Genomic DNA, 27310 nt, shown 5'->3' on the forward strand with positions numbered 1-27310 from the left:
TCGGCATTGAGTCATGCCGACCACATGACCATGGAGATGTCTTCGGACAGCGCTGGCTCTTCGGCTTTGAAATGGAGATGAGCACTGCCCCCTAGAGTTGGGAACGACTAACACACATGTGCAAGGGGAACCTTTACCTTAAGAGTAGATATCCTGCAAATGAACTTGGGGAATGCATGTCTGAATACTGAACCTGTCATGCAGAAAGGCATCTATTTTGCAGATCAAATGTTTTGAGGTGACCACTTTTATTGATTATAAGAAGATCTTCCAGGAGCGATGCAAACCTTTTTTTTTTTATATATACGTTTAGGTACTTCACCCTGTTTATGAACCTCCTTAATGACTGCAGTGAAGTGGAAGATGAGAGTGCACAAACAGGCGGGCGGAAACGTGGGATGTCTCGAAGGCTGGCTTCCTTGCGACACTGCACCGTTCTGGCTATGTCAAACTTGCTCAACGCAAACGTGGATAGCGGCCTTATGCACTCTATAGGTAAAAATGGATCTGTTTCTCCTTCACTTTGTGGACTTTGGAAATGCCCAAACTGCACCCAAACTCTTCTCTTCTGTTGTTGGTTTGTAGGGTTAGGATATCACAAGGATCTCCAGACGAGAGCTACCTTCATGGAGGTCCTCACCAAAATTCTGCAACAGGGCACTGAGTTCGACACCCTGGCAGAAACTGTGCTGGCGGATCGGTTTGAGAGATTGGTGGAGTTGGTCACCATGATGGGTGACCAAGGAGAATTGCCCATTGCTATGGCCTTGGCAAACGTGGTGCCTTGTTCCCAGTGGGTAAGAGGAATCTCACCGTCGGTTGCTTCTTTATGACTTTAAATTGGTGAATGCTGAATGGGAGTTACAATTGGGTTATATACAACGAGGAGAGGCAAAAAGGAGGTCACGATCTACTGGATTCCTTTAGGACAGGGGTGTCAAACTCGATTTCATTGAGGACTGCATCAGGGTTGTGTTTGGCGGGGGTGTGGCCATGGTGTGCTTGATACAGGACTCATTTTGGGGGAATCTGTGATGGCCAAGTGCTAAGGCAGGGCTTCCCTGAGACCCTCCCTCTCTCTCATTATAATCTATCTCCCTTCCTTCCTTTTCGTCTTTTTCCTTCCCTCTTCATTTTCCTTTCTTCTTCTTTTCCTCTTTCCTTATTTTTCTTTCCTTGCTCTCTTCCCATCTTCCCTTCTTTTCCTTTGTCTTCCCTCTTTCCCTTTCTCCTTTCCTGTCCCATCTTGCATGCTCAAATGCAAAAAGGGAAACATTTCTACTTTTGTTTCGTTTTTAGTTTGTTCTGATAGCCGGCTGCCAGCCAAAATGGACCTCGCCCTGCACAAAGCTCCATGTTTGCTAGCAGAGGCACCGTGGGCTGGTCCTTTTCTGTTTCCAGGCCGGCCCCGAGGGCCAGATCTAAGAACCCCACGGGCCGGATCCAACCCGTGGGCCTTGAGTTTGACACCCCTGCTTTATTAGGTCTACACTCCAATGACAGAGGCTTTTTGTTTCTTAACAACTTAATAAATTATTTTAAGAGGCAGATTAAAAAGAACCTGACCTGAATGGATATATTTAAGCTCATTCTGAAATGAATTATACACTGTTCTCATTAGAGTAGTCCTTGACTTACAACTGTAACTGACCCCAGAGTTATGGTTGTAACTTGTCCCCATTTAACCTTGGTTAAAGGGTTCACTGCATAACTGTCTCCGAATTGATGATTTTTTTTTGCGACTGTTATTAAGTGAAGACCACAGTTGTTAAGCAAACGCCCCCTCAGTCATTAAGTGAACCCATTTTCCCAATTGGCTGGTTTTTTGCCGGAAACCAGAAGTAAATGCTGGAAACCTGCATAAAAGGCTGAAAATCGTGGTCGTGTGACTGTAGAATAGTGCAAATGGCCATATGTAGGCTATTTCTCAAGCACCCCAAACGGGATCCTCTGACTGCAGAGTGCGTCTGCCAGGCCATTGGAACTTTGAAAACAGGTAATAAGTAGCTCTGAGGAGGACTGTCGGAGCTTCAAATGGTTGCTAAGTGAATGGTCATTAAGCATTGTTAGTCACGAAGTCATGTCCAACCCATCACAACCCCATGGACAACATTCCTCCAGGCCTTCCTGTCCTCTACCATTGTCTGGAGTCCATTTAAGCTCCCGCCTTCTGCTTTGGTGATTCCCTCCAGCCACCTCATTCTCTGCCATCCTCTTCTTCTTTTGCCCTCCATCTTTCCCAGCACGAGGCTCTTCTCCAGGGAGTCTTTCCTTCTCATTAGGTGGCCAAAGTCTTTGAGTTTCCTCTTCTAAAGAGCAGTCAGGGTGGATCTCCTCTAGGACTGACCGGTTTGATCACCTTGCAGTCCAAGGGACTCGCAGGAGTCTTCTCCAGCACCAGAGTTCAAAGGCCTCCATTCTTTGGTGCTCAGCCTTCCTTATGGTCCAACTTTCACAGCCATCCATTGCAAGTGGGAAAACCAGAGCCTTGACTATACACATTTTTATTGGTAGGGTGATGTCTCTGCTTTTTAGTATGCTGTCTAGATTTGCCATAGCTTTCCTCCCCAGGAAGAAGCCTCTTTTAATTTCTTGGCTGCAGTCCCCATCTGCGATGACCTTGGAGCCGAGGAAAATAAAATCGCTCACTACCTCCATTTCTTCCCCATCTATTTGCCAGGAATTGAGAGGGCGGGATGCCATAATCTTAGTTTTCTTAATGTGGGGTTCCTTCTTCACCCTCATCAAGAGGCTCTTTAGTTCCTCTTCACTTTCTGTCATTAGAGTGGTGGTATCTGCATATCTGAGGTTGTTGATATTTCTCCGGGCAATCTTAATTCCAAATTTTGATTCGTCTACCTCCCCTGGACAGTACCAAAAGGCAAACAAGGACTACCTGTACATTGTAACTTGAAGTCCAATCTTGTTAACTGTATTGGCTTGCAGTTTTGAGTGCTGCACGAACCCAACCAGCTGTGGCTTATTCAATGAATCAAGAAACCAAAACTAATTTAAAACTCTTTCTGTTTTTCCCCCCCTGAAGGATGAACTAGCTCGTGTCCTCGTCACCCTTTTCGACTCGAGGCACTTGCTTTACCAGCTGCTCTGGAACATGTTTTCTAAAGAGGTGGAGCTGGCCGATTCCATGCAGACGCTCTTCAGGGGAAACAGCCTGGCTAGCAAAATAATGACTTTCTGCTTTAAGGTACATTTGACTTTTGAATCTGGTGGTCGTTTAGAAAGATTTGGGGCCAAAAGGTTAAGACCCACCAAACCAGATGGGCTTGGAAAAATTTGGCCTTCCGTCTTAAGGTGCAGGTTTGAAGTTGTAACTGTTGTTTGAATAAAATCACAGTAACATGATTCAATACGCTGATTTTACACTAATACACAGAATTCCCAACACTGCAGTTATTAAGGATGCAGGCAGGCTTTTTACAAATCTAATTTAGGGTGGCCTGCTGTCTTTTTTAATGTCTAAATGACAGCTGTCAATATTTTGTGCTGCAGCAGTTTCAGATTTTGGATTGCCCGTAGACGTTGTGTTTCGGGGATATCCCCTTCCTCTTTGTGCTCGGCTCTGCTTGCTAGATCTCCCAATCAGCTTCTTTCCCTTCTGTGCCAGTAGGAAAACGTTACTGAAAACTTGCATAGGGAAAAAAAAGGTCTATGACCCCCAAAGTAGGCGTTGCAGATGTTACCTACACAAGCATAAGAAGAAACAAAATGGTCATAAAGTGAGAAGCTAAAGGTGGGAACAAGCATATATCCTGTATTTTTTGGAGTAAAAGATGTTTCCTCCTAAAAGAGGCTGAAAATTTGGGTGCGTCTTATAGTCTGAATGTAGCTCCGCCCACCCACCAGCCCCTACCCTTCGGCCTCCACCCGTCTTCTTCCCGACTGCAGAGATTGCCACTGGGGCTCCGCGCGTTGTGTTTTCAGCCTCCAAATGCTCAACGCGCAGTGCCCAAAATGGCTACCCAGAACAGCTGCTGCCTTCTCTTACCCCTTCCCCACTTTGCCTGATTTAGTCACTGGAGCTCCCTCCGAGGATCAGCTGTGCTTTAGATGCACAGCCCCCACCATCCCCAGCCTCAAAACCAGCGAGCGGACTAATGTGCTGGAGCTTACGCCCCATCATCCCCAACCACAAAACCAGCGAGCGGACTAATGTGCTGGAGCTTACGCCCCATCATCCCCAACCTCAAAACCAGAGAGCAGACTAATGTGCTGGAACTTATGCCCCATCATCCCCAACCTCAAAACCAGCAAGCGGACTAATGTGCTGGAGCTTATGCCCCATCGTCCCCAGCCTCAAAACCAGCGAGCGAACTAATGTGCTGGAGCTTATGCCCCATCGTCCCCAGCCTCAAAACCAGCGAGCGGACTAATGTGCTGGAGCTTACGCCCCATCGTCCCCAACTTCAAAACCAGCGAGCGAACTAATGTGCTGGAGCTTATGCCCCATCGTCCCCAGCCTCAAAACCAGCGTGCGGACTAATGTGCTGGAGCTTATGCCCCATCGTCCCCAACCTCAAAACCAGCGAGCGGACTAATGTGCTGGAGCTTATGCCCCATCGTCCCCAACCTCAAAACCAGCGAGCGGACTAATGTGCTGGAGCTTATGCCCCATCGTCCCGAACCTCAAGACCAGCGAGCAGACTAATGTGCTGGAGCTTACGCCCCATCATCCCCAGCTCAAAACCAGCGAGCGAACTAATGTGCTGGAGCTTATGCCCCATCGTCCCCAGCCTCAAAACCAGCAAGCGGACTATTGTGCTGGAGCTTATGCCCCATCGTCCCCAACCTCAAGACCAGCGAGCAGACTAATGTGCTGGAGCTTAAGCCCTATCGTCCCCAACCTCAAAACCAGCGAGCGGACTAATGTGCTGGAGCTTAAGCCCCATCGTCCCCAACCTCAAAACCAGCGAGCGAAATAATGTGCTGGAGCTTATGCCCCATCGTCCCCAACCTCAAAACCAGCGAGCGAAATAATGTGCTGGAGCTTATGCCCCATCGTCCCCAACCTCAAAACCAGCGAGCGAAATAATGTGCTGGAGCTTATGCCCCATCGTCCCCAACCTCAAAACCAGCGAGCAGACTAATGTGCTGGAGCTTAAGCCCTATCGTCCCCAACCTCAAAACCAGCGAGCGGACTAATGTGCTGGAGCTTAAGCCCCATCGTCCCCAACCTCAAAACCAGCGAGCGAAATAATGTGCTGGAGCTTATGCCCCATCGTCCCCAACCTCAAAACCAGCGAGCAGACTAATGTGCTGGAGCTTAAGCCCTATCGTCCCCAACCTCAAAACCAGTGAGCGGACTAATGTGCTGGAGCTTAAGCCCCATCGTCCCCAACCTCAAAACCAGCGAGCGAAATAATGTGCTGGAGCTTATGCCCCATCCTCCCCAACCTCCAGACCAGCGAGCAGACTAATGTGCTGGAGCTTACGCCCCATCATCCCCAACCTCAAAACCAGCGAGCGAACTAATGTGCTGGAGCTTATGCCCCATCGTCCCCAGCCTCAAAACCAGCGAGCGGACTAATGTGCTGGAGCTTATGCCCCATCGTCCCCAACCTCAAAACCAGCGAGCGGACTAATGTGCTGGAGCTTATGCCCCATCGTCCCCAGCCTCAAAACCAGCGAGCGAAATAATGTGCTGGAGCTTATGCCCCATCCTCCCCAACCTCCAGACCAGCGAGCAGACTAATGTGCTGGAGCTTACGCCCCATCATCCCCAACCTCAAAACCAGCGAGCGAACTAATGTGCTGGAGCTTATGCCCCATCGTCCCCAGCCTCAAAACCAGCGAGCGGACTAATGTGCTGGAGCTTATGCCCCATCGTCCCCAACCTCAAAACCAGCGAGCGGACTAATGTGCTGGAGCTTATGCCCCATCGTCCCCAGCCTCAAAACCAGCGTGCGGACTAATGTGCTGGAGCTTAAGCCCCATCGTCCCCAACCTCAAAACCAGCGAGCGAAATAATGTGCTGGAGCTTATGCCCCATCGTCCCCAACCTCAAAACCAGCGAGCGGACTAATGTGCTGGAGCTTACGCCCCATCATCCCCAACCTCACAACCAGCGAGCGGACTAATGTGCTGGAGCTTATGCCCCATCGTCCCCAACCTCAAAACCAGCAAGCGGACTAATGTGCTGGAGCTTATGCCCCATAGTCCCCAACCTCAAGACCAGCGAGCAGACTAATGTGCTGGAGCTTACGCCCCATCATCCCCAACCTCAAAACCAGCGAGCGGACTAATGTGCTGGAGCTTATGCCCCATCGTCCCCAACCTCAAAACCAGCAAGCGGACTAATGTGCTGGAGCTTATGCCCCATCATCCCCAACCTCAAAACCAGCGAGCGGACTAATGTGCTGGAGCTTATGCCCCATCGTCCCCAGCCTCAAAACCAGCGAGCGAACTAATGTGCTGGAGCTTATGCCCCATCGTCCCCAGCCTCAAAACCAGCGAGCGAACTAATGTGCTGGAGCTTATGCCCCATCGTCCCCAGCCTCAAAACCAGCGAGCGGACTAATGTGCTGGAGCTTACGCCCCATCGTCCCCAACCTCAAGACCAGCGAGCGGACTAATGTGCTGGAGCTTACGCCCCATCATCCCCAACTTCAAAACCAGCGAGCGAACTAATGTGCTGGAGCTTATGCCCCATCGTCCCCAGCCTCAAAACCAGCGTGCGGACTAATGTGCTGGAGCTTAAGCCCCATCGTCCCCAACCTCAAAACCAGCGAGCGAAATAATGTGCTGGAGCTTATGCCCCATCGTCCCCAACCTCAAAACCAGCGAGCGGACTAATGTGCTGGAGCTTACGCCCCATCATCCCCAACCTCAAAACCAGCGAGCGGACTAATGTGCTGGAGCTTATGCCCCATCGTCCCCAACCTCAAAACCAGCAAGCGGACTAATGTGCTGGAGCTTATGCCCCATAGTTCCCAATCTCAAGACCAGCGAGCAGACTAATGTGCTGGAGCTTACGCCCCATCATCCCCAACCTCAAAACCAGCGAGCGGACTAATGTGCTGGAGCTTATGCCCCATCGTCCCCAACCTCAAAACCAGCAAGCGGACTAATGTGCTGGAGCTTATGCCCCATCGTCCCCAACCTCAAGACCAGCGAGCAGACTAATGTGCTGGAGCTTACGCCCCATCATCCCCAACCTCAAAACCAGCGAGCGAACTAATGTGCTGGAGCTTATGCCCCATCGTCCCCAGCCTCAAAACCAGCGAGCGAACTAATGTGCTGGAGCTTATGCCCCATCGTCCCCAACCTCAAGACCAGCAAGCAGACTAATGTGCTGGAGCTTAAGCCCCATCGTCCCCAACCTCAAAACCAGCGAGCGAACTAATGTACTGGAGCTTAAGCCCCATCGTCCCCAACCTCAAAACCAGCAAGCGGACTAATGTGCTGGAGCTTATGCCCCATCGTCCCCAACCTCAAGACCAGCGAGCAGACTAATGTGCTGGAGCTTAAGCCCTATCGTCCCCAACCTCAAAACCAGCGAGCGGACTAATGTGCTGGAGCTTAAGCCCCATCGTCCCCAACCTCAAAACCAGCGAGCGAAATAATGTGCTGGAGCTTATGCCCCATCGTCCCCAACCTCAAAACCAGCGAGCAGACTAATGTGCTGGAGCTTAAGCCGTATCGTCCCCAACCTCAAAACCAGCGAGCGGACTAATGTGCTGGAGCTTAAGCCCCATCGTCCCCAACCTCAAAACCAGCGAGCGAAATAATGTGCTGGAGCTTATGCCCCATCCTCCCCAACCTCAAGACCAGCGAGCAGACTAATGTGCTGGAGCTTACGCCCCATCATCCCCAACCTCAAAACCAGCGAGCGAACTAATGTGCTGGAGCTTATGCCCCATCGTCCCCAGCCTCAAAACCAGCGAGCGGACTAATGTGCTGGAGCTTATGCCCCATCATCCCCAACCTCAAAACCAGCAAGCGAACTAATGTGCTGGAGCTTATGCCCCATCCTCCCCAGCCTCAAGACCAGCGAGCGGACTAATGTGCTGGAGCTGACCAGGCTAAGGCTAGCCAGATGAATACCTGGTAGGCAGAATCCCCCCCCCTTTTTTTTTCCCCTCGGCTGAAACCAGTTTGAATTCTCTCATGCAGGTGTATGGTGCAACCTATCTACAGAAGCTTTTGGAGCCTTTATTACGAACTGTAATCACATCTCCAGAATGGCAGCCTGTGAGCTTCGAAGTCGACCCTACAAGGTTTGATTTTGGAATAGTGATGGGGGAGAGGAGGACGGGCGGGCGGGAGGAGAAAGAGGGCGGAGTTTGTACTCTTTCTTATTTTTCCTCCTTTTTGTTTTTTTCCCTGGTTTTGAAGTTTGAATAATAAGGGTCTCATCTCTGGATCTTTGTCGAAAAGAGGCAAGACAGAAGCTGTCTTTCAAGACTATTTTTTTCACCTTTTTAAAAAAAAACCACGCCCAGCAAAACAGCCAGGTGTTAAGGGTTTTCTAAAAGGCCAACGGGGATTGAATGGGAGGATTTTTGTGGGGAAAAATAAGAGGTAGGAGAAGAGCACTCTGTATCACAGCGTTTCTCAACCTTAACAACTTTTAAGATGTGTGGACTTCAACTCCCAGAATACCAGAGCCAGCGTGACTAGCTGGAGTATTCTGGGAGTTGAAGTCCATAACATCTTAAAGCCATCCAAGATTGAGAAGCACTGGTCTGGATCAGTGTTTTTCAACCTTGGCAACCTTGAGATGTGTGGACTTCTGCTCTCAAAACTCTAGCTGGGGAACAGGGTCTTCCTTGGAGCAGTGGCAAATGCTCTCATTCCTTTAGTGCCATGTTGAATTATTCGCTACCTACTTTAGATACGTATATTTTGGAGTGTGGTAGGCTATGAGAGATTGAAATGAAATTACTCTTGGTGAAAGAAAAGTCCTTTTTTTTCTTACATGCATATTCTGTTTTTCATCCAAGACTGGTTCTCAGAGCAGTTTTATAGCTGAGAATGAGATAGGCAGTACCCAAATTTGATAAGTAAAAAAAAATAAAAATGCAGACATATCATTAGATATATACAATATGATTAGGAGTCAGTTTTAATATTTGCAACACAGTGCTTTTTTTCCTCCTGGACCTAGGGAGATAGTAATAAAGTTCAACAGCTCAACCTTTTCCATTCACTGGGGGAAATAGTTACAGGAACAACTAATGGGGAAGACTCAATCGTCTGATAACCGATGATCCAGTTGGAATCTTGAATGTAGTCTGGTGATGGTGAACTTTTGACACCTGGGGCCTCTGGACCTGCTGGAAATCCTGCAAAGGGACCTTGTCCTTAGGGGCCCTCTGGAGCCTCCAAAAATCATGTGAGCATTTTTACATGATTTTTGGAGGCTCCAGGGACCTTCTGAGAGCAGAGCTGACTTGCGTGGCTTTCAGAGGGTCTGTCGAGGTCTTGTTTGCCTCGGGTGTGTATATCTGTGTCTGTTTGACAAACCAGCAGAGTCAAGGCAGGCATTTTCTGGACTTTTAACATGTTGTGGCCTGCCAGCAGAATTGGTATCAGATTCAAACAGGGAAGAGGAGGTTGGAGAGGAACATGGGCCAGTCCTGGAGTCTGGGGAAGGCTCTGATGAGGCCTCTGTTTCGGAGGCAGAGAGGGGGACAGAGCCATATGCCACATATCAGCTGCCTTCACAGTCAGGCATAGTGAGGCAGACGAACAGCTGGAGCCTGTCTCCAGTGTGGGCATGCACAGAGTTGCCAGACAAAAGGAACAGCTAAAGAACAGGGGTTGACTTGGGAGTAGGGCCACAGGTGGACGGTGAATGGCCCCTCCCAGAGGGAATAAAAGAAGAGCGAAAGGGGAGGGGAGTTTGCAGGAGACAATTCGGTTAATTGGTTCGTGACTCTCCGAGACTCCTTGCCAAGTTTTGCAGATATCGGCCTTAGCAGCTTTCCAAGCCAGATAAGATCTGTGACTGTAAATCCTCCTTTGAAAGACTTTTCTGGCTGTGAATGAGCAAAATTCACATTAAATTAATTATAGGTTTTTTTTGCTGGGACAAGGAGTTTGCTTCATGCTCTTGGGAAGCCTCAGTCAGAACACACGTCAAGCTCAAAACATTCACCATCACTGATGGAGAGAGTTACTATCCACTGTGTTGAAACGGCAACTCCCAGACAATTCAGCAGCCTGGGAATTCTGTTGTTAATTTCTACTCCAATTCACTTTTGAAAGTTCCGAGCTGGGGAAGTCTGCCTCCCTTCTCTGTTGGTAGCACTAAGCAGGAGAGAACCATAGTTGCAGTGTGGATACTGATCCATTTTTTTAAACGGAAGCCAGAGAGCTTAGGAGAGCGATCACCGGCTTGTCTTGCAGGTTGGAATCCAGTGAAAGCCTCGAGAGTAACCAGCGGATCCTCCTTCAGATGACCGAGAAGTTCTTCCATGCCATCATCAACTCTTCCACCGAGTTCCCACCCCAGCTGCGGAGCGTTTGCCACTGTCTCTATCAGGTATGAAAGAGTCCGCCAACTGTGGCTACGTTGGAAAGTGGGAAAAGACCAAGCACCTTGCCGTTACCTTTAGAATAAACAGGAGACAATGGGATTTAGGAAGCCTATCGAGGACTGCAGGATCCCATCCTAGCCGGTCACTGGGATCAGAGATTTTATCTTCCGAACTTTTGAACTCATGCTGGAGCTCATCCAGTGGTGGGTTCTGGATCCCATTGCAACAGGTACAGTGCAACGGGGCCAGGCGTCCACCACATGAACACGTGCAGTGGGCACATGCGTACTTACCGCCCACAACTCTCTGTGACGCCTCTGCTACACTCCAGCTGCTCGGCGGAGCATCGCGCAGGCGCCGTACGCTCCGTGCACATGCGTGCAAGCCCCGAACAGCTCAAATACAGGTGGTGAGCGTGGGAAGGCAGGCTGGAGCACCATGCCGGAACGGTACCTGGTGCTCCTGGCAGGCACCGGTACGCTCGTGCCAGGGTGTACTGGTCGTAACCCACCACTGAGCTCATCCTTAGGGAACTTCTTGGTGTGCTCTGGGATGTTCTCTGTGGGGTGAATTTTCCCTGGGGATGGGCTCCAGCATGAGTCCAAAAGCTCAGAAGACACAACCTCTGATCGCAGTGACCGACACCCAGATTGGATCCTGCAACATTATCCTGGGACACTTATATTTGCCTATCCAGGACTCTCTCTGAGAACAAGCAGCCGGCTGAAGGAAATGCTTCTTCTCGTCATTCTTCTGCTTTGTTATTTGTTTTTTTTTTAAATCCAGGCGTAAGTCACCTGAGGCTGTCCAACGTATTCCTGAACTTCCCCAGATATAATTACATTTAAATTCCTACCATATTGCCCAAAGCATTAATGGAAATTGTAGTTGAGCCCTGTGTAATGCTGTAGGTCATCTGCCCCTGGTCTGATCTATACTATAATGTTAGTGACGGAGGTTGCGTCCCATCTTCTCACATACTGGCGGTCATGTCTGAGACCTAATGAGTCAAATTCCTGGCTTCCTAGGGAAGAGATGTCAGAGCCTAATGCGATGAGGGAGAACACTTAGCCTTCCCTGTAGTTCTCGCTGTTCCCAAACCTCAAGGAGCAAGGGTTTCCCGTCATGCTGCTCTGATTTTGGATGTATTGAAAAAAATGGCTGCACCTTTGCCCATTTCCTAAATGTTTCTATAAGAGCAGACTTTCCTGTTCTTCCCTTTGGAAGGCAGAGGGATGAGGCTTTTCCTAAGCCAGGGGTGTCCAAACTTGGGAACTTTAAGACTTGTGGACTTCGACTCCCAGAATTCCCCAGCCAGCATGGCTGGCTGGGGAATTCTGGGAGTCGAAGTCCACAAGTCTTAAAGTTCCCAAGTTTGGACACCCCTGTCCTAAGCTGTGCTGATCTTCCAGGATGCTTAGAAAGCAAGAAGAACTTGTGTAGATTTTGGGATGTGCCATATATCAGCAGTGGTTTCCTTTCTCCAGCTCAGTGTTTCTTCCAGGCATCGCACAATCCTCCCATATATTCAAAAATGAGAGAGATTCAGTCGACGTTTCCTCACAGGTTTGAAGTCAAACTAAAGGTCAAGGTTTCCCCTGTCCAGTCATGTCTGACTCTAGGGGACGATACTTATCTTGGCTTCTTAGCCGAGGGAGCCAGCATTGTCCGAAGACACTTCTGTGGTCATGTGGCCCACATACCTGTTCTGACCCCACGCCTGTGAATAAACCAGAACACAGGCTTGGCTGTTTGCCACTGTTTAATTACTGAGATAACTAATCCTTTGGCTGAGGGCCCAGGCAACTCACGTGCAATAGAGTAACTCTGCAGCAACCCAGATAATTCAAATGAAGCAACGCAGATAGTGCAAACGAACAGACACGGCTAGAATACACTGATAGATTTTCTTAACTACTAATTCGAACGGTTGTTTCCTGCAAATGTCCCCTCCCAACGCCTCACCTATAATCTCTCTTGGGAGGGGCCAATTCACAACCACCTGTGCTTAATCATCTGTGAGTCTGCCTACGGAGTTGCTGCTTCCGTTTCTCAGCCCTTCTCAATCTAGCATCAAGGACAAACTACCTTTGATCCTCCCTATTGCTCCATGCCTCAAGTGCCTCCTGGTGGCCAACCAGCCTCTCTGGTCCCTGCTCTGAGTCTGAACTCTGCACAGGGTCCTCCACATCGTCCAGAGCAAACTCATATAGTTCCTCACTATCCGAGTCCATCAGCGGCTCAACTGGATCCTGCTGGGCCACAACACATACCTATATGCCAAAAGTACACGGAACCCTGTTAACCTTCCCACAGAAGTGGTACCTGTTTATCTACTCACATTGGCCTGCTTTCAAACTGCTAGAGGGGCAGGAGCTGTCATGGGGCTGCTGTCGGTTTGGACCGGTTTCGGGTGAATCGATAGTTCTGATCAGTGGCTGGACCCACCCGCCCGCCCTGGCGCTATCCCGTCCTATATAATCACCGTGTGTTTGAAGGCGCTCACATTTTTGGTTCTGGGCGAACCGGTTGTTACATTATGTGACCCCCACCTCTGGAGCTCACCCTGTCACATGGGGTTTGGGTCCTGAACCCGATCTGTCACTTTCCAGCTGACCACTGAGCCATCGTGCCCCTTGAATGTCCAACTATGTGGTTTCTTTTATATTTGTGTGCTTTAAGACAAGACTGTTAGGTAAATGCAAACTGGAGGTGGAATGCAGCTAATTTATATCTGCCATTTTTTTTAAAAAAAGAAAAACATGCAGTTGAAAAATGGCAAAGCAGTGTCAATCTTGTCAGTGTAGTCTGTAGTCACAGGCATGAGACCCCGAGGGGAGAGGGGAGAGGCACATGCAATGTTTTGGTCACCAGTTGCCTACCTTGGCCCAAACTTTGTTAAAAAAGGGGGGTGGGGTGGGGTTAAAATTCAAGAATGGTTTTGTCTTACAGCCCTTTTGGGCATTTCAAAATAGCAGAGGTATTTTTCCTTTCCAGTTTTTGCTTTGCTTGGTTGGGTTTTTTTCTTTTTGTTTTCCAGCAAGAAAATTCTTTGTTTGGTTGTCAATTGGTTTATTAGAGTCACCAAAGTGGGATGGATCCTGGGTTGTAGTTGGGATGTGTCAAAATGTACAGAAGAGAAATGTCCCATATTTTCCATTTGGAACAAACATTTTTCTTTTCATAATTTTGTCTCGTGCTTGGGGGAAAATGGTCCATTTTGGACCAAAAAATCACACATTGTTCTGTTTAGTTCTATTTACAGCTTGGAACAAGAAGGCTCTCTTTATTTTTGGGGTACTAAATGTTTTCCGCCCAGCAAAAGCTCCTATACTGGTTGCAGGAGCTTCTGTGTTTGTTCCTCCCAAAAGTTTTATATGTCTGAAACAGAAATAGTATGCTCAGGAGGATCATAGGATAATGGGATTATCCCATCTAAGTAGGACATGGCATAATTGAATACTTCTCTTCATAAATGCTTCCCTCTCACAAAATGGAAGATCTAATAATAGGCTTAACTACACACCTTTCTTTCCTTTTAAAAAAGACTTCGTTAAATTTCAACAAAACATAAAATATAAAGGAACTGAAAAATAGGAATTAGAGAAGCTCAGAAAAAAAGCAAAATTAAGAGTGCAGAAAAAAAGAGGGTAATAGAAAAAGAATAACTTCCAATTTTCTTTGTTACAGATAAAATAAAATACATTAACCTCTTACTCTAAAACCAAACATAAAACACAGTGTTTCTCTAATCCTAAACAGTTCTGATCATCAAATCCCCAAAATTACACTTTCGTTTCTTTCCGTGCCATGCAGAAAAGTTCCAAAAAAGATTCCCAAGGTAGATAAGCTCTTTTCTTTAATCAAAGGAGACAATTTTGTCCATTCTACTAACTTCAACATCCATTCTTCCATTTGTAGGAATGTGTAAATCTTTCTACCTCTGTCCATACAAAAGTCTCACTGCTGTTGTCATAAATAAAAACAAAAACCCATTATTTTCTTTCTTGAACTGCAGCTTTTCTGTATAGCTGGGCGTGATGTTTTTGGTTCAGAAGCAGAGACTTAAAACACAGGTGGACTCTGCCTATTATTCAGAGGGCGCACATATTATATAATTCTTCTGAGCACAGTAATCCAGTGCTGAAAGGAAGGGAATAAGGCATGATATACAGTACTTGTTCAATTATGTCACCTGTCAACTCATAAAGCATTAGTATGGCTAGAGTTGCACCTCATTGGAGAATGTGATTTATGACACAGACTGAGGGGAGGGAAGAAACGGGGGCAAAGTTCAGCCATAATTAAAATAAAGTCAGATCTGACTGCAATGGGATATTGCCGAAATGGTGTTCCTAATAAATGACTGGTTTTCTTTTGAAACTTGGCTCGTGGCTCATGAGTTAATTAGGGCATCTTTTGGAAACCTGACAGACAGTCAGATCTAAACCTCATTTGAATTTTGGCTGAACTTTGCCCCTGTTCCTTCTCTCCCCTCAGTCTGTGTCATAAATCACATTCTCCAACCGAGGTGCATGCCTCACAAGCCTGCTGTAGTAATTTGAGATCCGACTCTAGCTGAAGGTATACGTGGAATGCCCCTCCCCCCCCTTTCCTCACCATGGCAACTTGATAATGGACATGCCAATGCTTTATGAGCTGACATCATCTCTCCTTTTCCCTGGCTCTGTCCCATCCATCGTGGAAGTACAGATAGTCCTCGACTTACGACCTCAATGGAACTCCAAATTTCTATTGCTAAGCAAAACGGTTGTGAATTTTGCCCCATTTTACGACCTTCCTTGCCACAGTCGTCATGAATCAATGCGGCTCTTAAGCTAGTAACATGGTTGTTAAGTGAATCTGGCTCCCCCATTGACTTTGATTGTCAGAAGGCTGCACAAGGTGATTGCGTGGCCCTGGGACTCTGCAACCCTCATAAATCAGAGTCGGGTGCCAAGCCTCTGAATTTTGATCACTCGACCAAGGGGATGCTGCAACAGACATGTGAAAAAGTCATAAATCACTTTGCTCAGTGCACCTCAGAATCATTACATGGCCACTACATGGTTATCTAACTCTGACCAAGTGCTGTCAGTTGAGAAGGTTCCTGTGAATAGGCTTTTAGCCACAAATCAGTGTAATTCAACCTTCACATATGGATAGCTGTTCTGACCCCCCCTCGTCCCACACCAACACACTCCGAGCCAAAGATACTTTATGGAATTTATTAACAGACCGACAGGTCTTTGGCAGCAAACCGGCACAGACAAGCCTGGGCAGCAATCCAACACAGATAAGCCTTGGCCGCAATCCAGCTTGCCAAGCTCACAATACTGTTCTCCAACATTAGTTAATGCGTTGACTTCTGCAAAAGGGGCGTGTGCACAAGCAGTCCTTTTATAGTCTGGAGAGGAGCCTAATTACCACCAGCCGAGTGCAATTACCTCCTGTAACTGTGCAACTGTTCCTTACGCCTTTAGCTCTCCGGTGCCCGGCATCCAGGAACAACTCACTGCTGACGTCTGGATCACACTCCCTTGTCTCCTCCCCACTGGTCCAAGGCTTAGGCGCCTCCTGGTGGCCAACCAGCCTCTCTGCGCCCTGCTCGGAGTCGAGACCCTGTCCAGGATCCTCCAGAGCCGACTCATAGGGACCCTCGCTGTCGGAGTCTGGAGGCAGCTCCAATGGCTCCTGCTGGACCACAACGGATAGCAATAGCAGTTAGACTTATATACTGCTTCACAGTGCTTTTATGGCCCTCTCTAAGCAGTTTACAGAGTCAGCCTCTTGTCCCCAACAATCTGGCTCCTCATTTTACCCACGTCGGAAGGGTGGAAGGCTGAGTCAACCTTGAGCCTGGTGAGATTCGAACTGCAAAATTGCAGGCAGCTGGCAGGCAGCAGAAGTAGCCCGCAGTACTGCATTCCAGCTTTTTCGTGCTTAACCCTTTGACAGTGTCATTTGGATGACAAGGGAGCGAGATACATAGCTAGCTACTCAACCCCATGATGCTGGGTGATCTCGTACGACACCTTCATACACAGATGTTAAATAGGAGGAACATTGAACTTTGTGGCATTCCAGAAAGTAGGAGCTTGAGTTAAATCTCTCCACCCCTGATACTGATTAGAACTGCCCTGAAAGAATGAAAACCACCCCAATACTATGCTTTCCTCTCTCACTTCCCTGAGCTAGCCCAGAAGGACATCATGATCAGTGGTATTAAAGATAGCTGGTAAGTCAAGAAATTTCAAGGCCCAATCTTGGTCCTGCCATAGGCCATCAACAAGTGCAGTCAATGCAACCTGAAACTTGATTGGAAGCAGTGATTATTTGGAGTAATTTCTGCTAATTACTCTAATGTGCTAACTCTTAACAAAACTGAATTGAAGAAGCTTCTTGGATGAGAAGCGGAACGTCTTCAAGGAAAAACGAAGTCCACTTGCCTTTTTGAAAAAGCACCTTTGGGACAACCAATGCCTGGATGACAGAATCAACATAAACAACTCTTAACAAAACTACTACTTTATATAGCCAGTTCCAGAGGTGGGATTCAGCAGGTTCTGACCGGTTCTGGAGAACCGGTAGCAGAAATTTTGAGTAGTTCGGAAAACCGGTAAATACCACCTCTGGCTGGCCTCGCCCTCATCTATTCTCTGCCTCCCGACTCTCAGCTGATTAGGAGGGAATGGGGATTTTACACTAACCTTCCTCTATCATGCCACGCCCACCAACCCATGCCACGCGCACCAAGCCACGCCCACAGACCTGGTAGTAAAAAAAAACATTGAATCCCACCACTGGCCAGTTCCTATTATAGAGCTTTTGATCACATGATAAAGTTGATTGATGTTGAATGTCTATGGAGATTCTCAGTCATCCAGGTCATGGTTGTCCCAAAGGTGCTTTTTTTCAAGAGGCAACTGGACTTTCTGTTGTTGTTTTTTAATTTAAAGAAATTTCGCTTCTCATCCAAGGAGCTTCTTCAGCTCTGACTGGATACTGGCAATGATCCAGCAGCTTGTATGGCGTTGACTTGTTACTTGCCTCCTAGCTCTAAAGACTCTTGAAATACCCTTGAGTTCTAAGTGGAGGAGGAATTGATAAACAAATGCTCTGTGACTGCAATACTTCTTGAGAAGCCCACAGGTGTGTTGAAAGGAATGAGTGATCCTCAAAGCCAGAGGTTTGAAGCTGATATTTTTCCTCCTTTAGTCAGTGCAGCCTTTTGGCTCTAGCAAGCACTCAAAGCAATTAACAGCATTTAAAAACAGAAGCAGAATATTAAATTTAAAAATGCCCATTTAGAATTAGTGATGTAAATTCTAAAGTAAACAAGAGGTGCCTTCTATAGGCAGGGAAAGCACAGATGTAGTTTCTCTCCGCATACCTTTGATAGGGAGGATGACCTCTGTATGTCTTGAAAATCAGATTCGTTCCTCAGGTACTCAGGCCTCAAGCCAAATGAGGGCTTTGAAGGTCAGTACCCATGACTTAAGTTGGGCTTCCTAAGCAGCTAACAGCGCAGTATTACATTTCTTGTTATTTTGTACAACTACAACTTCCAGTTTATATTTCCATAAAAGTCCCTATTTCAGTATCTACAAGATTCAGTGAGACCTGAGTGTGCAGATGTGGGAGTTGCGCTACGAGTCATTAAAACACATGTGATCCTTGATTTCTTTAATTTTTTTTGGTAATGAGTCTATCTCCCATTATCTGAATGTTGGAATAAAGATGATAATATCTGAAGATATGACAGGTTCCTCATTCATTTTTTGGGGCTTTCTACCATACAATCTGAATGTATGAAACGGTATGAAAAATACTCCAAAGCAGTCTTATTTTATTATGGTTAAAATAATGTCTCTCACGGTTTAGAAAATACTTTAGGCTTACAGTCAGTTTCGTAACTGGTTGGAAAATGACTTTGGTAATCATCTTTTGTTTATTGTTGTTCATTGCTCAGCCAAGCTTATTCTGCTATCTCAGCGGATGTTCAAGTGAAAGACACTGCAGAGTCATAACTCTTGGGCATCACACCGTTTGAGATAGCTTGCCCAAAGCCTGCTGTGCAAGATTTTTGTAGATGGATAGAAGAGAAGTAGCACTTTCACAAGCCTTTGTCATGTGGGGACATTAGTCTTTGCAGATAAGTCCTCTACTTACAGCCACAGTTGAACCCAAAAATTATGTTGCTAACCAAAACATTTGTTAAACGAACTTCACCCCATTTTACGACCTTTCTTGCCACATTTGTTAAGCGAATCACTGCAGTTGTTAAGTTAGGAACATGGTTGTTAAGTGACTCTGGCTTCCCCATTGACTTTGCTTATCAGAAGGGGGTCACATGACCTGGGACCCTGCAGCCGTCATAATTATGAGTCAGTTGCCAAGCACCTGAATTTTGATCACATGATCATGAGGATGCTACAGAGGTCATAAGTGTAGGGAAACGGTCATAAGTCACTTTTAGTGCCATTGTAACTTTTTTTTAAAAAAAGTTTTCATTTAAAAAAAATATGAACATTCCATCTTTCCTTAAGCAGTGTGTCATCTGGGTATAAATGTCTCTGTGCAATAATCATCAAAATTCACATCATTCACATTGATATTAATTATCTCATCTTAGAATTATAGTATATTAAACAGCTGAGCATAATGAACTTGTCAATTTTCCCCTCTTAACGTATCTTCTAATGAAAATATAATAATGTTAAGCATAATCTCATCATCATAATATTAACAACTATCATATTGTTTACATCTCTAAACGTATTTTCTACTCTTCTTTAAACTCCTTTTATTTCCAACTTCCATTTTTATTCTCTAACCATTGATAAAATAATTCCCACATCATATAATATTCACTTGGTTCTTTCTCCTTAATCTCCAGTGTTAATCTATTCCTTTCTGCACACTCTAATATTTTTCTAATCACCTCCTCATCTGTAGGGATCTCTTCACTTTTCCGATGTAACTTTGAAGGGTCACTAAATGAACTGCTGTAAATCGAGGACTACCTGTATTAAGATTTGTCTTTGGAGACCATGTCATCATGAGTGTGTAAAATGAAAAAGAAGAAATCTATAAATTTGTTTGGTACTGCTGTTTGGGAAAAGTATATAAATCCACAGGAGACAGAATTAAACGTTGTCACCAATCATTGTTAGTCTGGAAATGCTTTTGGGGGGGGAATATATATATTTTTTTTGCTGGAACATATATGGAACAAATCAGATCTTTTTAAGTGCCTCTTTAGGGAATGCTCTTTTTGAACTATTTAACCTAGCCAGAAATAGTAGAAATGATTGGAACAACATTTGCTTGCTTACTACTAGTGACTAGACGGTGGTCACCAACATGAAATAGAAATTCCATCAAGCGCTAGTGTCCACACTTCATTTTGTTGTTGTTGTTTCATTCCGTAACATTTGATTGTGTGATTTCATGTACAGAACAACATTTTTTTTTGCTGTATGTAGTTACTGCTGTGACTTGTTTGTGCTCATCTCTGTTCTGTAGGCAACTTGCCACTCTCTCCTGAATAAAGCTACCGTAAAAGAAAAAAAGGAAAACAAAAAAGCAGTAAGTTTTGGAGAAGTTTTATTAAGCCATTTCTTTCAAAGCACACAAACACCCTCCTCCCCCACTTTCTGCTTTTGCTCTTCGTTCCCAAAACTCTTTTTCTTCCAACCTTCTTTGACACTCATTGTCAAATCATTCTACTAATTCTGGCACTAAAGACGCTTTTAAATCGAATTAACACTCAGTTGAAGTGATGCTTGTTTTTTTTTAAAAAAACACCACAAAAATCTAAATGTGCCTCTTTATTTTTTTTATTTTTTTTCCTTCGGAAGGAAATCTCTGCCGCTCCACCACAGCTTTCCGATAACCCTCTTTGCCAACAGTTGCAACGCTAAGGAACTCTTAAGGGGAAATTCAGAAATTAAAGACAAGGAGTGTGGTTGCCTTTGTATTAGTTGGACTGTCTAGGACCGTGATGGCAGAGCTATGGCATGCGTGCCACAGGTGGCACGCAGAGCTCTCTCTGCGAGCACGCAAACTATCACCCCAGCTCAGCTCCAACGCCCATACGCGTGTGCCTCCTGCCAGCCAGCTGATTTTTAGGACTCTGCCATGCATGTATGGGGTCAGGACGCATGTGGGAGGCACGTGCATATGTACGGGAGGTGAAAGGGGGGTCGCGCACGCATACATGCCTCCCTGTGGCCTGTTTTTGGTGGTAGGCTACAGGGAGGCCTGCTGGGCCCAAAATGGGACCCCCTGCGGCCCGTTTTTGGTCCCTGGAGGCTGCTGGGCCCAGAACGGGGCACGGAGGGGGTCACGTGCGCATGCACGGGGGGGGATCACGGGGTGTCGTGTGTGCATGCTCAGGGGGGCGGGACATGCATTGCATTATGGACATGGGCACACATGTGCGCGCTTTTGGCACGTGACAAGAAGAAGGTTACCCACCACTGGTCTAGGAAAAAAAGAGGAAACTCCCCCTCCTCCACCAATCCTAAAGAGATCTTGGTATCCTTTCATTCTTCCCTTGATGGCATTGAAGAAGCTGCCCAAGAAACCACAGGGGGTTTTATAAAGCTTATCAAAATGTGAGCAGCAGCAAGCGGGGAGGGGAATGTTGATTTTTTAAGTGTGTGTGTGTGTGTCTGATAAAGAGGACCTTGTTGTTGTTGTTATGACGGCTGTGGGGGTGCACAGTTGGTGTGCGTTTTTTCAAAGTTCCTTTTTTCTAATGGACCCAAATTTTCAAAGCTGGAAAGGAGCACGGTAGAACACCGCAGTAATAAAAGCATGACTGTCAGTTCTGGGACCAGAAGTTCCACTGCTGAGCAAGGTAATAGTTAAGTGAGCCCTGCCCGATTTTATGATCTCTTTTTTTTTGTTGCCCTGGTTGTTAGGCGAATCGCTGCGGTTGTTAAATAAACCATGAGGTCATTGAGTGAATCCCGTTAACTTTGGTCGTTGGAAGCTGGCTGGGAAAAGTCGCCAATGGCAATCACGTGACCCCGGGATGGCAAAACCATTATAAATACATGCTGGTTTCCAAGTGCCCAAATTTTGTTTTAAGTGCGAGGACCAGTTGCAAGTCACTTTTTTTTTAGTGCTGTTGTAACCTTGAACGGTTGCTAAACGAATGGTTGTAAGTCGAGGACTACCTATACTCATTTTTTTTTTCTGCATCAGTTTTTGAGGTGGAGTAGGGAACATGGTTGCTAAATGGAGTGAACTTACTTTCTCACTTTCCTCCCTCAGCCAAGCAAAGAGAAGCAGCCTGAAATCTTTGCAAAGAGGCTGGTTTGCTATGCCTGGATTTTTAGAGGGGTCGCTAAGCAAAATGCTGAAATTGTTTTCTGCATTTTAAAAATGCATTTTAAAAAAGCATTTTGTACTCCTTTATTGCTGTCTACTGCCTAATTAAGGATGGGCATTGGCATTCATCAGTCTCAAAAGACTATAGTATCGTGCTCTGGAAAGACGTAAAGCTGGAGTGTCCTCTCCAGAGCACAAGGTCTGGGTAGATTAATATGGAGGATAGACTTATCCAAGCAGCAGATCCCCCATCTCCACCTCGCTGAAATAGTCCAATGGAACGGCAGAGCCGATACGATTGGTTCTAGCTGCGTCGCAGGAGTTACCAGAACGTGGTTGTACAGGGTTATGAACTGCTTCCGGGACTCCAGCTCCAGATTTTGTCTCGAGGTTGGCTCCTGAAGCCTTTTCCAGTAGTGGACATAGCCACAAGGCAATGGAAGTTTGTAATCAGAGTTTCCCTTCTCCTAGAAGATGGTTCTGCTGCTTTATCTGCCATTGGGCATAAAGTCTTCTCCCACCTTCTCCTGTAACCCTGGAAAAGGGGCCCTTACGAGGTGCTACCAGCCGGTCCAGCTACACCAAGGTTTTTTAAAGAGGTGTTATGCCTCCATCACTCACCCTTTGTCCTGGCTTGTGACAGGCACAGCCTGGCTTCCCAAACGTTGGGCCCAGGATGGCGGGTTAAGGATTAAACGTTTGGCTACATATGCATTGAGTATATGCAGATGGTCCAATAGTTTAGAGTGCCTTGCTTGTGCAGTTTTGACCTAAGGGGATTTGTTGATTATGTGCCATTGTCTTTGGGGGATGAAAGGTTCTCCCTTCTTTTCTGAGGGGTAGGTCCATGGCATCGGAGTGGACCAGATCCTCCATAAGAGAATTGTCGGCTTCCTCCATGTCTCTCTCTCTCAAAAGTTTGGTATCTGATGAGATTTGAATGATGATATGTCCCAAAGGTGCTTTCTTCAAAACCCAACTGGATTTTCTTTGTTTTTCCCTGAAGGCGTTTTGTTTCTCATCCAAGAAAATTTTTCAGTTCAGTTCAGAGCTTCTCCAGTTCAGTTCCGAACTGAAGAAGCTTCTTGGGTGAGAAGTGAGACTTCTTCGAGGAAAAACAAAGTCCAGTTGCCTTTTGAAAAAGCACTTTTGGGACAACCATGACCTGGAAGACTGAGAATCTCCATAGATGAGTGATGATATGGAAGATCCAACAAGATTTTGGCTTTGGAGGAATGGGGTAGGGGGGAAACCACATGGCCATCTGGATTCTTTGTATGGAAGAGGTTCCTCAAGGCCACCTCTGGTAGGTCATCCTTAGTATCATGGATTCTGAGTTTGTTGATTTATTTTCTCCCTATGGTTCTTCCTGTGCCCCAGTTCAGTCAGTCAAGGTAGGAAAAGTGGATTGCCTCTTTAGCTCATGTTGCTTTCTTGCTTGCTTGGCCAAATGTTCTCTGAGTTCAGCAAGGTCCACAATTTGCCTTTTGACTTCTAGGTCAATTTTTACAGTGTGGGTCAGAGGTGCCCTTCACTTTTTCCCCCTACCAGTTCTGTGTGCGTGGCTTGGTAGGGGCCCTGCGACTGAGTGGGCATGGCCAACTCGATGTCACTCACGTCCACGTCCACTCAGTCACATGTCCCCCACCACCAAGCCATGGCCACACAACCCGGTAGGAAAAAATGTGTGTATGAGAATGAGAAGGACTCATAGTGAATGCTGTGGCAGAGAGAAGCCAAACTTTTCTCCCTCCATTCACAGTGGAACTGCTGCTACCTTTATAGTCCTCCCCCCCCCCCCCCAGCCCTCTCTCTCCCGTGGATCGAAGTACCTTAAAGGGACAGGCTGGAGCAGCTCTGCTGTGAATGGAGGGAGAAACATTCAGATTCTCTCTGCCACAGAATTCACCGTTAAATGCCTTCCATTCACAGCGGAGCTGCTGCAGCCTGTCCCTTTAAGGTAGTCCCCGGGAGGGAGGGGGGATAAATGGAGTAGCAAGTCTTCTGTGAATGGAGGGAGAAACGTTCGGCTTCTCTCTGCCACAGAATTCAGCGTTAAATGCAGCAGAGAGAATCTGAACGTTTCTCCCTCCATTCACAGCAGACCTGCTACTCCATTTATCCCCCCTCCGGCCCCCTCCCTCCCGGGGAATACCTTAAAGGGACAGGCTGCAACAGCTCTGCTGTAAATGGAAAGAAAAACGTTCGGATTGGGTGGGCGGATCAAGTGGCCAGAAGGGCCAAGCAAGTGGCTGGAAGAGATGAGCGGCGACCAGGCAGACATGGACGAGGCGAACTAGGAGTTTGGTGAACTGATTCCAGTCGTCCCTACCGGTTCCCTCGTTGATTTCACCGCTGATGTGGGCCATCTTCTATAACCCTGAATTGTCATGGTTGTGGCCCAAAGATACTCACCTGCTGAAACATACCAGTCCCTTAGAAGTCCATATTTTTAGGCCCTTTTGTCAAAAACGAAACACTGTTCCCTAGCATCAAACCCAGCTTTTTGCAATTCCCAAGCCTTTGGATCAATGTTTTGAATTCTACTATTGAGTTATTGAGTTTACCTGTTCTCTGCATTAGCAAAGCAGTTCTCCACTTTTATTAGATTTGAAGAATTCTCAATCCGGCCGGTCTTTGGATAGGAGATTGCACAGAAAGTGTGCCGCCTCGTCTTTGGGCATGGAAAGAAAGGCAGTGATAGATAGGAATGTGTGTCTACAGGAACTTCTTTGTATGCGCTGAAATTGCAACTAACGCAGACTCTCCACTCCTTTGCATAAGTTGCAACTAACATGGGCTATCCAATCTTTGCACAAAGTCTTGTTTTTGCATAAGAATTCTTCATCTTGTTAGGATGTGTAGCAGATCCGAAGACCTAGAATGGGAATGGGGCGGGGGTGGGCTTTGATCTTGATTGCTTGCCTACAGGGACGCCTAGAAGCTAAGATCCAAAACCAGAATCCTTTTCCTAGGAGAGTAGCATGCTCTTAAGCTTCCATTTTTAATATATATGCTGCCGAAGCAAGCACAATGCTCTTAAGCTTGAAGGTCACTTATGCCTTTCCAAATCACCTTTGATTGGAAATGGCTCTTTTGAGACCCAAAGTGTCCCAGAAGGATTCAGGGCGGAAGAAAATCGTTGGAATATATTTGCTCTGATCCTTTCCTCTTCCCTCTTCGTCCTTCTCTAATGGAAGCCACTCAGAGTCTCGTTGTATTAGTGAGATGGGTGGCACAGACATTTAATAAATTAATGAGGGGTCCTTGGTGTTCTCTGAGCTTGATTGTTTTCTTGCAGATGCTTCATTACCAAACTAAGTAACATCACAAATGGCTGATGATGTTACCTAGTTTGGTAATAAAATGTCAGCAAAAAATAACAACCAAGTTATTGGTTGAGAGAGAGCAGCAAGGGCCCCTCTTCTTAATCCTGAGTTACAAATATTCTCCTCTAGTGGGAGACAGACAGACACATTTTCTTGTCTGTGTAGTAAATGCAGTTACATCATGAGTGAGTACCATTTTGTGTGGCTATGTATGTTTTTTTTTTTAATGAATGGGTGATTTCCATTCATGTTTTGTGGAAAGTTGTTGCTATGAGAATCATTTTCGGGTGCTTTAATGGTTATGAACGGAGTGAGTGAATCAATTGGTTATATTAGTGATTTTTTAAAGAGTTTTAAAACATTGGGCTCAATATAGAGTAACTCTTTTTTTTCCAATTAGTACATTTTGAAATATCTTTTCTTTTAGGAGATACGAATTGCTCATGCACTGGCTTCTCAGTAAGATGCTTGTCTGTAGGAAAGCGAATATAACCCCTGTTATTAAATCATGCCTCCTCTATACTATTTTCAATAACTCTTTCTTCCTTTCTTTCCTCCTTATAACAATTTGGCCCTTGCCTCTGGAACCTTAACATAGAAACCATTTGGTTACTTGTCTGGTGTCATTCTGAAACAATGACCCGTAAGGGAGAGTTGGCCCAAGCATTCTCCTCTTATTAAACTGGCTTTTTTTAATCCTACATTTAAACGATGGCTTTCTTAATTTCCATCCTGTGCTGTTTAGGTGGTCAGCCAGCGGTTTCCTCAGAATAGCATTGGAGCGGTTGGGAGTGCCATGTTCTTGAGATTCATTAATCCAGCTATTGTGTCCCCGTATGAGGCTGGCATACTGGATAAGAAGCCTCCGCCGAGAATCGAAAGGGGCCTGAAATTAATGTCAAAGGTGAGAAACAGTGTCTCTTTTATGCTGGGTGGCAGGGAATAGCAAGGACGTGATGGTGGTGGAATTGGGCGTCTTGCTTTTATGGGAGAATTAAAACCAATGAGCTCAAGAGATGGCAACCTGCTTGCAGCTCTGAAGATTTGGGTATGATTCTTAAAGCCCCTTCAAAAGTTGACGCAGATTGTAGTTGTAATAGGTGGCAGACCTGAAACATTATTAAATATAGGATGAATAATTATGTGATACATTCTATGAACACTAGATCGTTCAACAGAAATTAAATTCAAATATAGTTTGCCTCGGGCTTTTAAGGTTTGGATTACAGGTAGTCCTAAGGTTACAATCCCCCCACTATTCAAAGTTATGGTGGCGCTGAACGAGGCGGACTTAGAACCGGTCCTTGAGGTTCTGGCCATCACAGCATCCTTTGGTCACATGATCATCATTTACAACCTTCCCTGTTGGTCTCTCACCAGCAAATCAATGGGGAAGCTGGCAGGAAATCGTTAATTGTTCCTTGAGGTCCCTCCCACCACTTTTTCTCCCAAGGAGTTCCTTGGTGCCAAGGGGATCTCATACTCCATAGTACCTGCCCATGCCACCTACCTGCACATACACTGTAGCATCAGCCTGCGGCACCTGCCTACTTAGCAGCACACTCTAAGCGGTGTATAGAGTCAGCATATTGCCCCCAACAATCTGGATTCCCATTTTACCAATCTTGGAAGCAGAGGTGGTATTCAGCAGGTTCTGACCAGTTCTGGAGAACCGGTAGCAGAAATTTTGAGTAGTTCAGAGAAGCGGTAAATCCCATCTCTGACTGGCCCCGCCCTCATCTCTTCTCTGCCTCCTGAGTCCCAGCTGATCGGGAGGGAATGGGGATTTTGCAATAACCTTCCCTTGGAGTGAGGAGGGAATGGAGATTTTACAGTATCCTTCCCCTGCAACGCCCACCAAACCACACCCACCAATCCATGCCACACCCACCAGTCGAATCCCACCACTGCTTGGAAGGTTATAAAACTGTGTCAACCTGGAGCTGGTCAGGATCGAACTCCTGGCAGTGGGCAGAGTCAGCCTGCAATACTGCATTCTAACCACTGCACCCCCATGGCTCCTGTTTGAACTTAGTTTATAGCACCTGCCCACAGTACTTACCCACGTGTAGTTCTTGTCTGTTGGCCTGCTTGCCCTTGGTGCAGTTTCAGTACCTCTTCCCATCTTGCATTGTCACA

The 27310-nt window shown here is 46.3% G+C and overlaps 1 protein-coding gene across 2 annotated transcripts in view; it reads left to right on the top strand.

Moving 5' to 3' along the window:
* Nucleotides 1-27310, top strand: part of NF1 (neurofibromin 1) — a 287036-nt gene that overhangs the window by 100262 nt on the left and 159464 nt on the right. The window contains exons 26-32 of one of the 2 annotated variants that reach the window (XM_081945323.1): nucleotides 314-495; nucleotides 586-797; nucleotides 3044-3205; nucleotides 8131-8234; nucleotides 10369-10504; nucleotides 20028-20090; nucleotides 25917-26075. In XM_081945323.1, coding sequence (XP_081801449.1) covers nucleotides 314-495; nucleotides 586-797; nucleotides 3044-3205; nucleotides 8131-8234; nucleotides 10369-10504; nucleotides 20028-20090; nucleotides 25917-26075 — 1018 coding nt within the window. The remainder of the gene's footprint in view (nucleotides 1-313; nucleotides 496-585; nucleotides 798-3043; nucleotides 3206-8130; nucleotides 8235-10368; nucleotides 10505-20027; nucleotides 20091-25916; nucleotides 26076-27310) is intronic. The other variant, XM_081945324.1, reaches the window with a different exon arrangement.

This window comes from Natrix helvetica (assembly GCF_964273705.1).
Source record: "Natrix helvetica genome assembly, chromosome: 2".
Lineage (NCBI taxonomy): Eukaryota > Metazoa > Chordata > Lepidosauria > Squamata > Natricidae > Natrix > Natrix helvetica.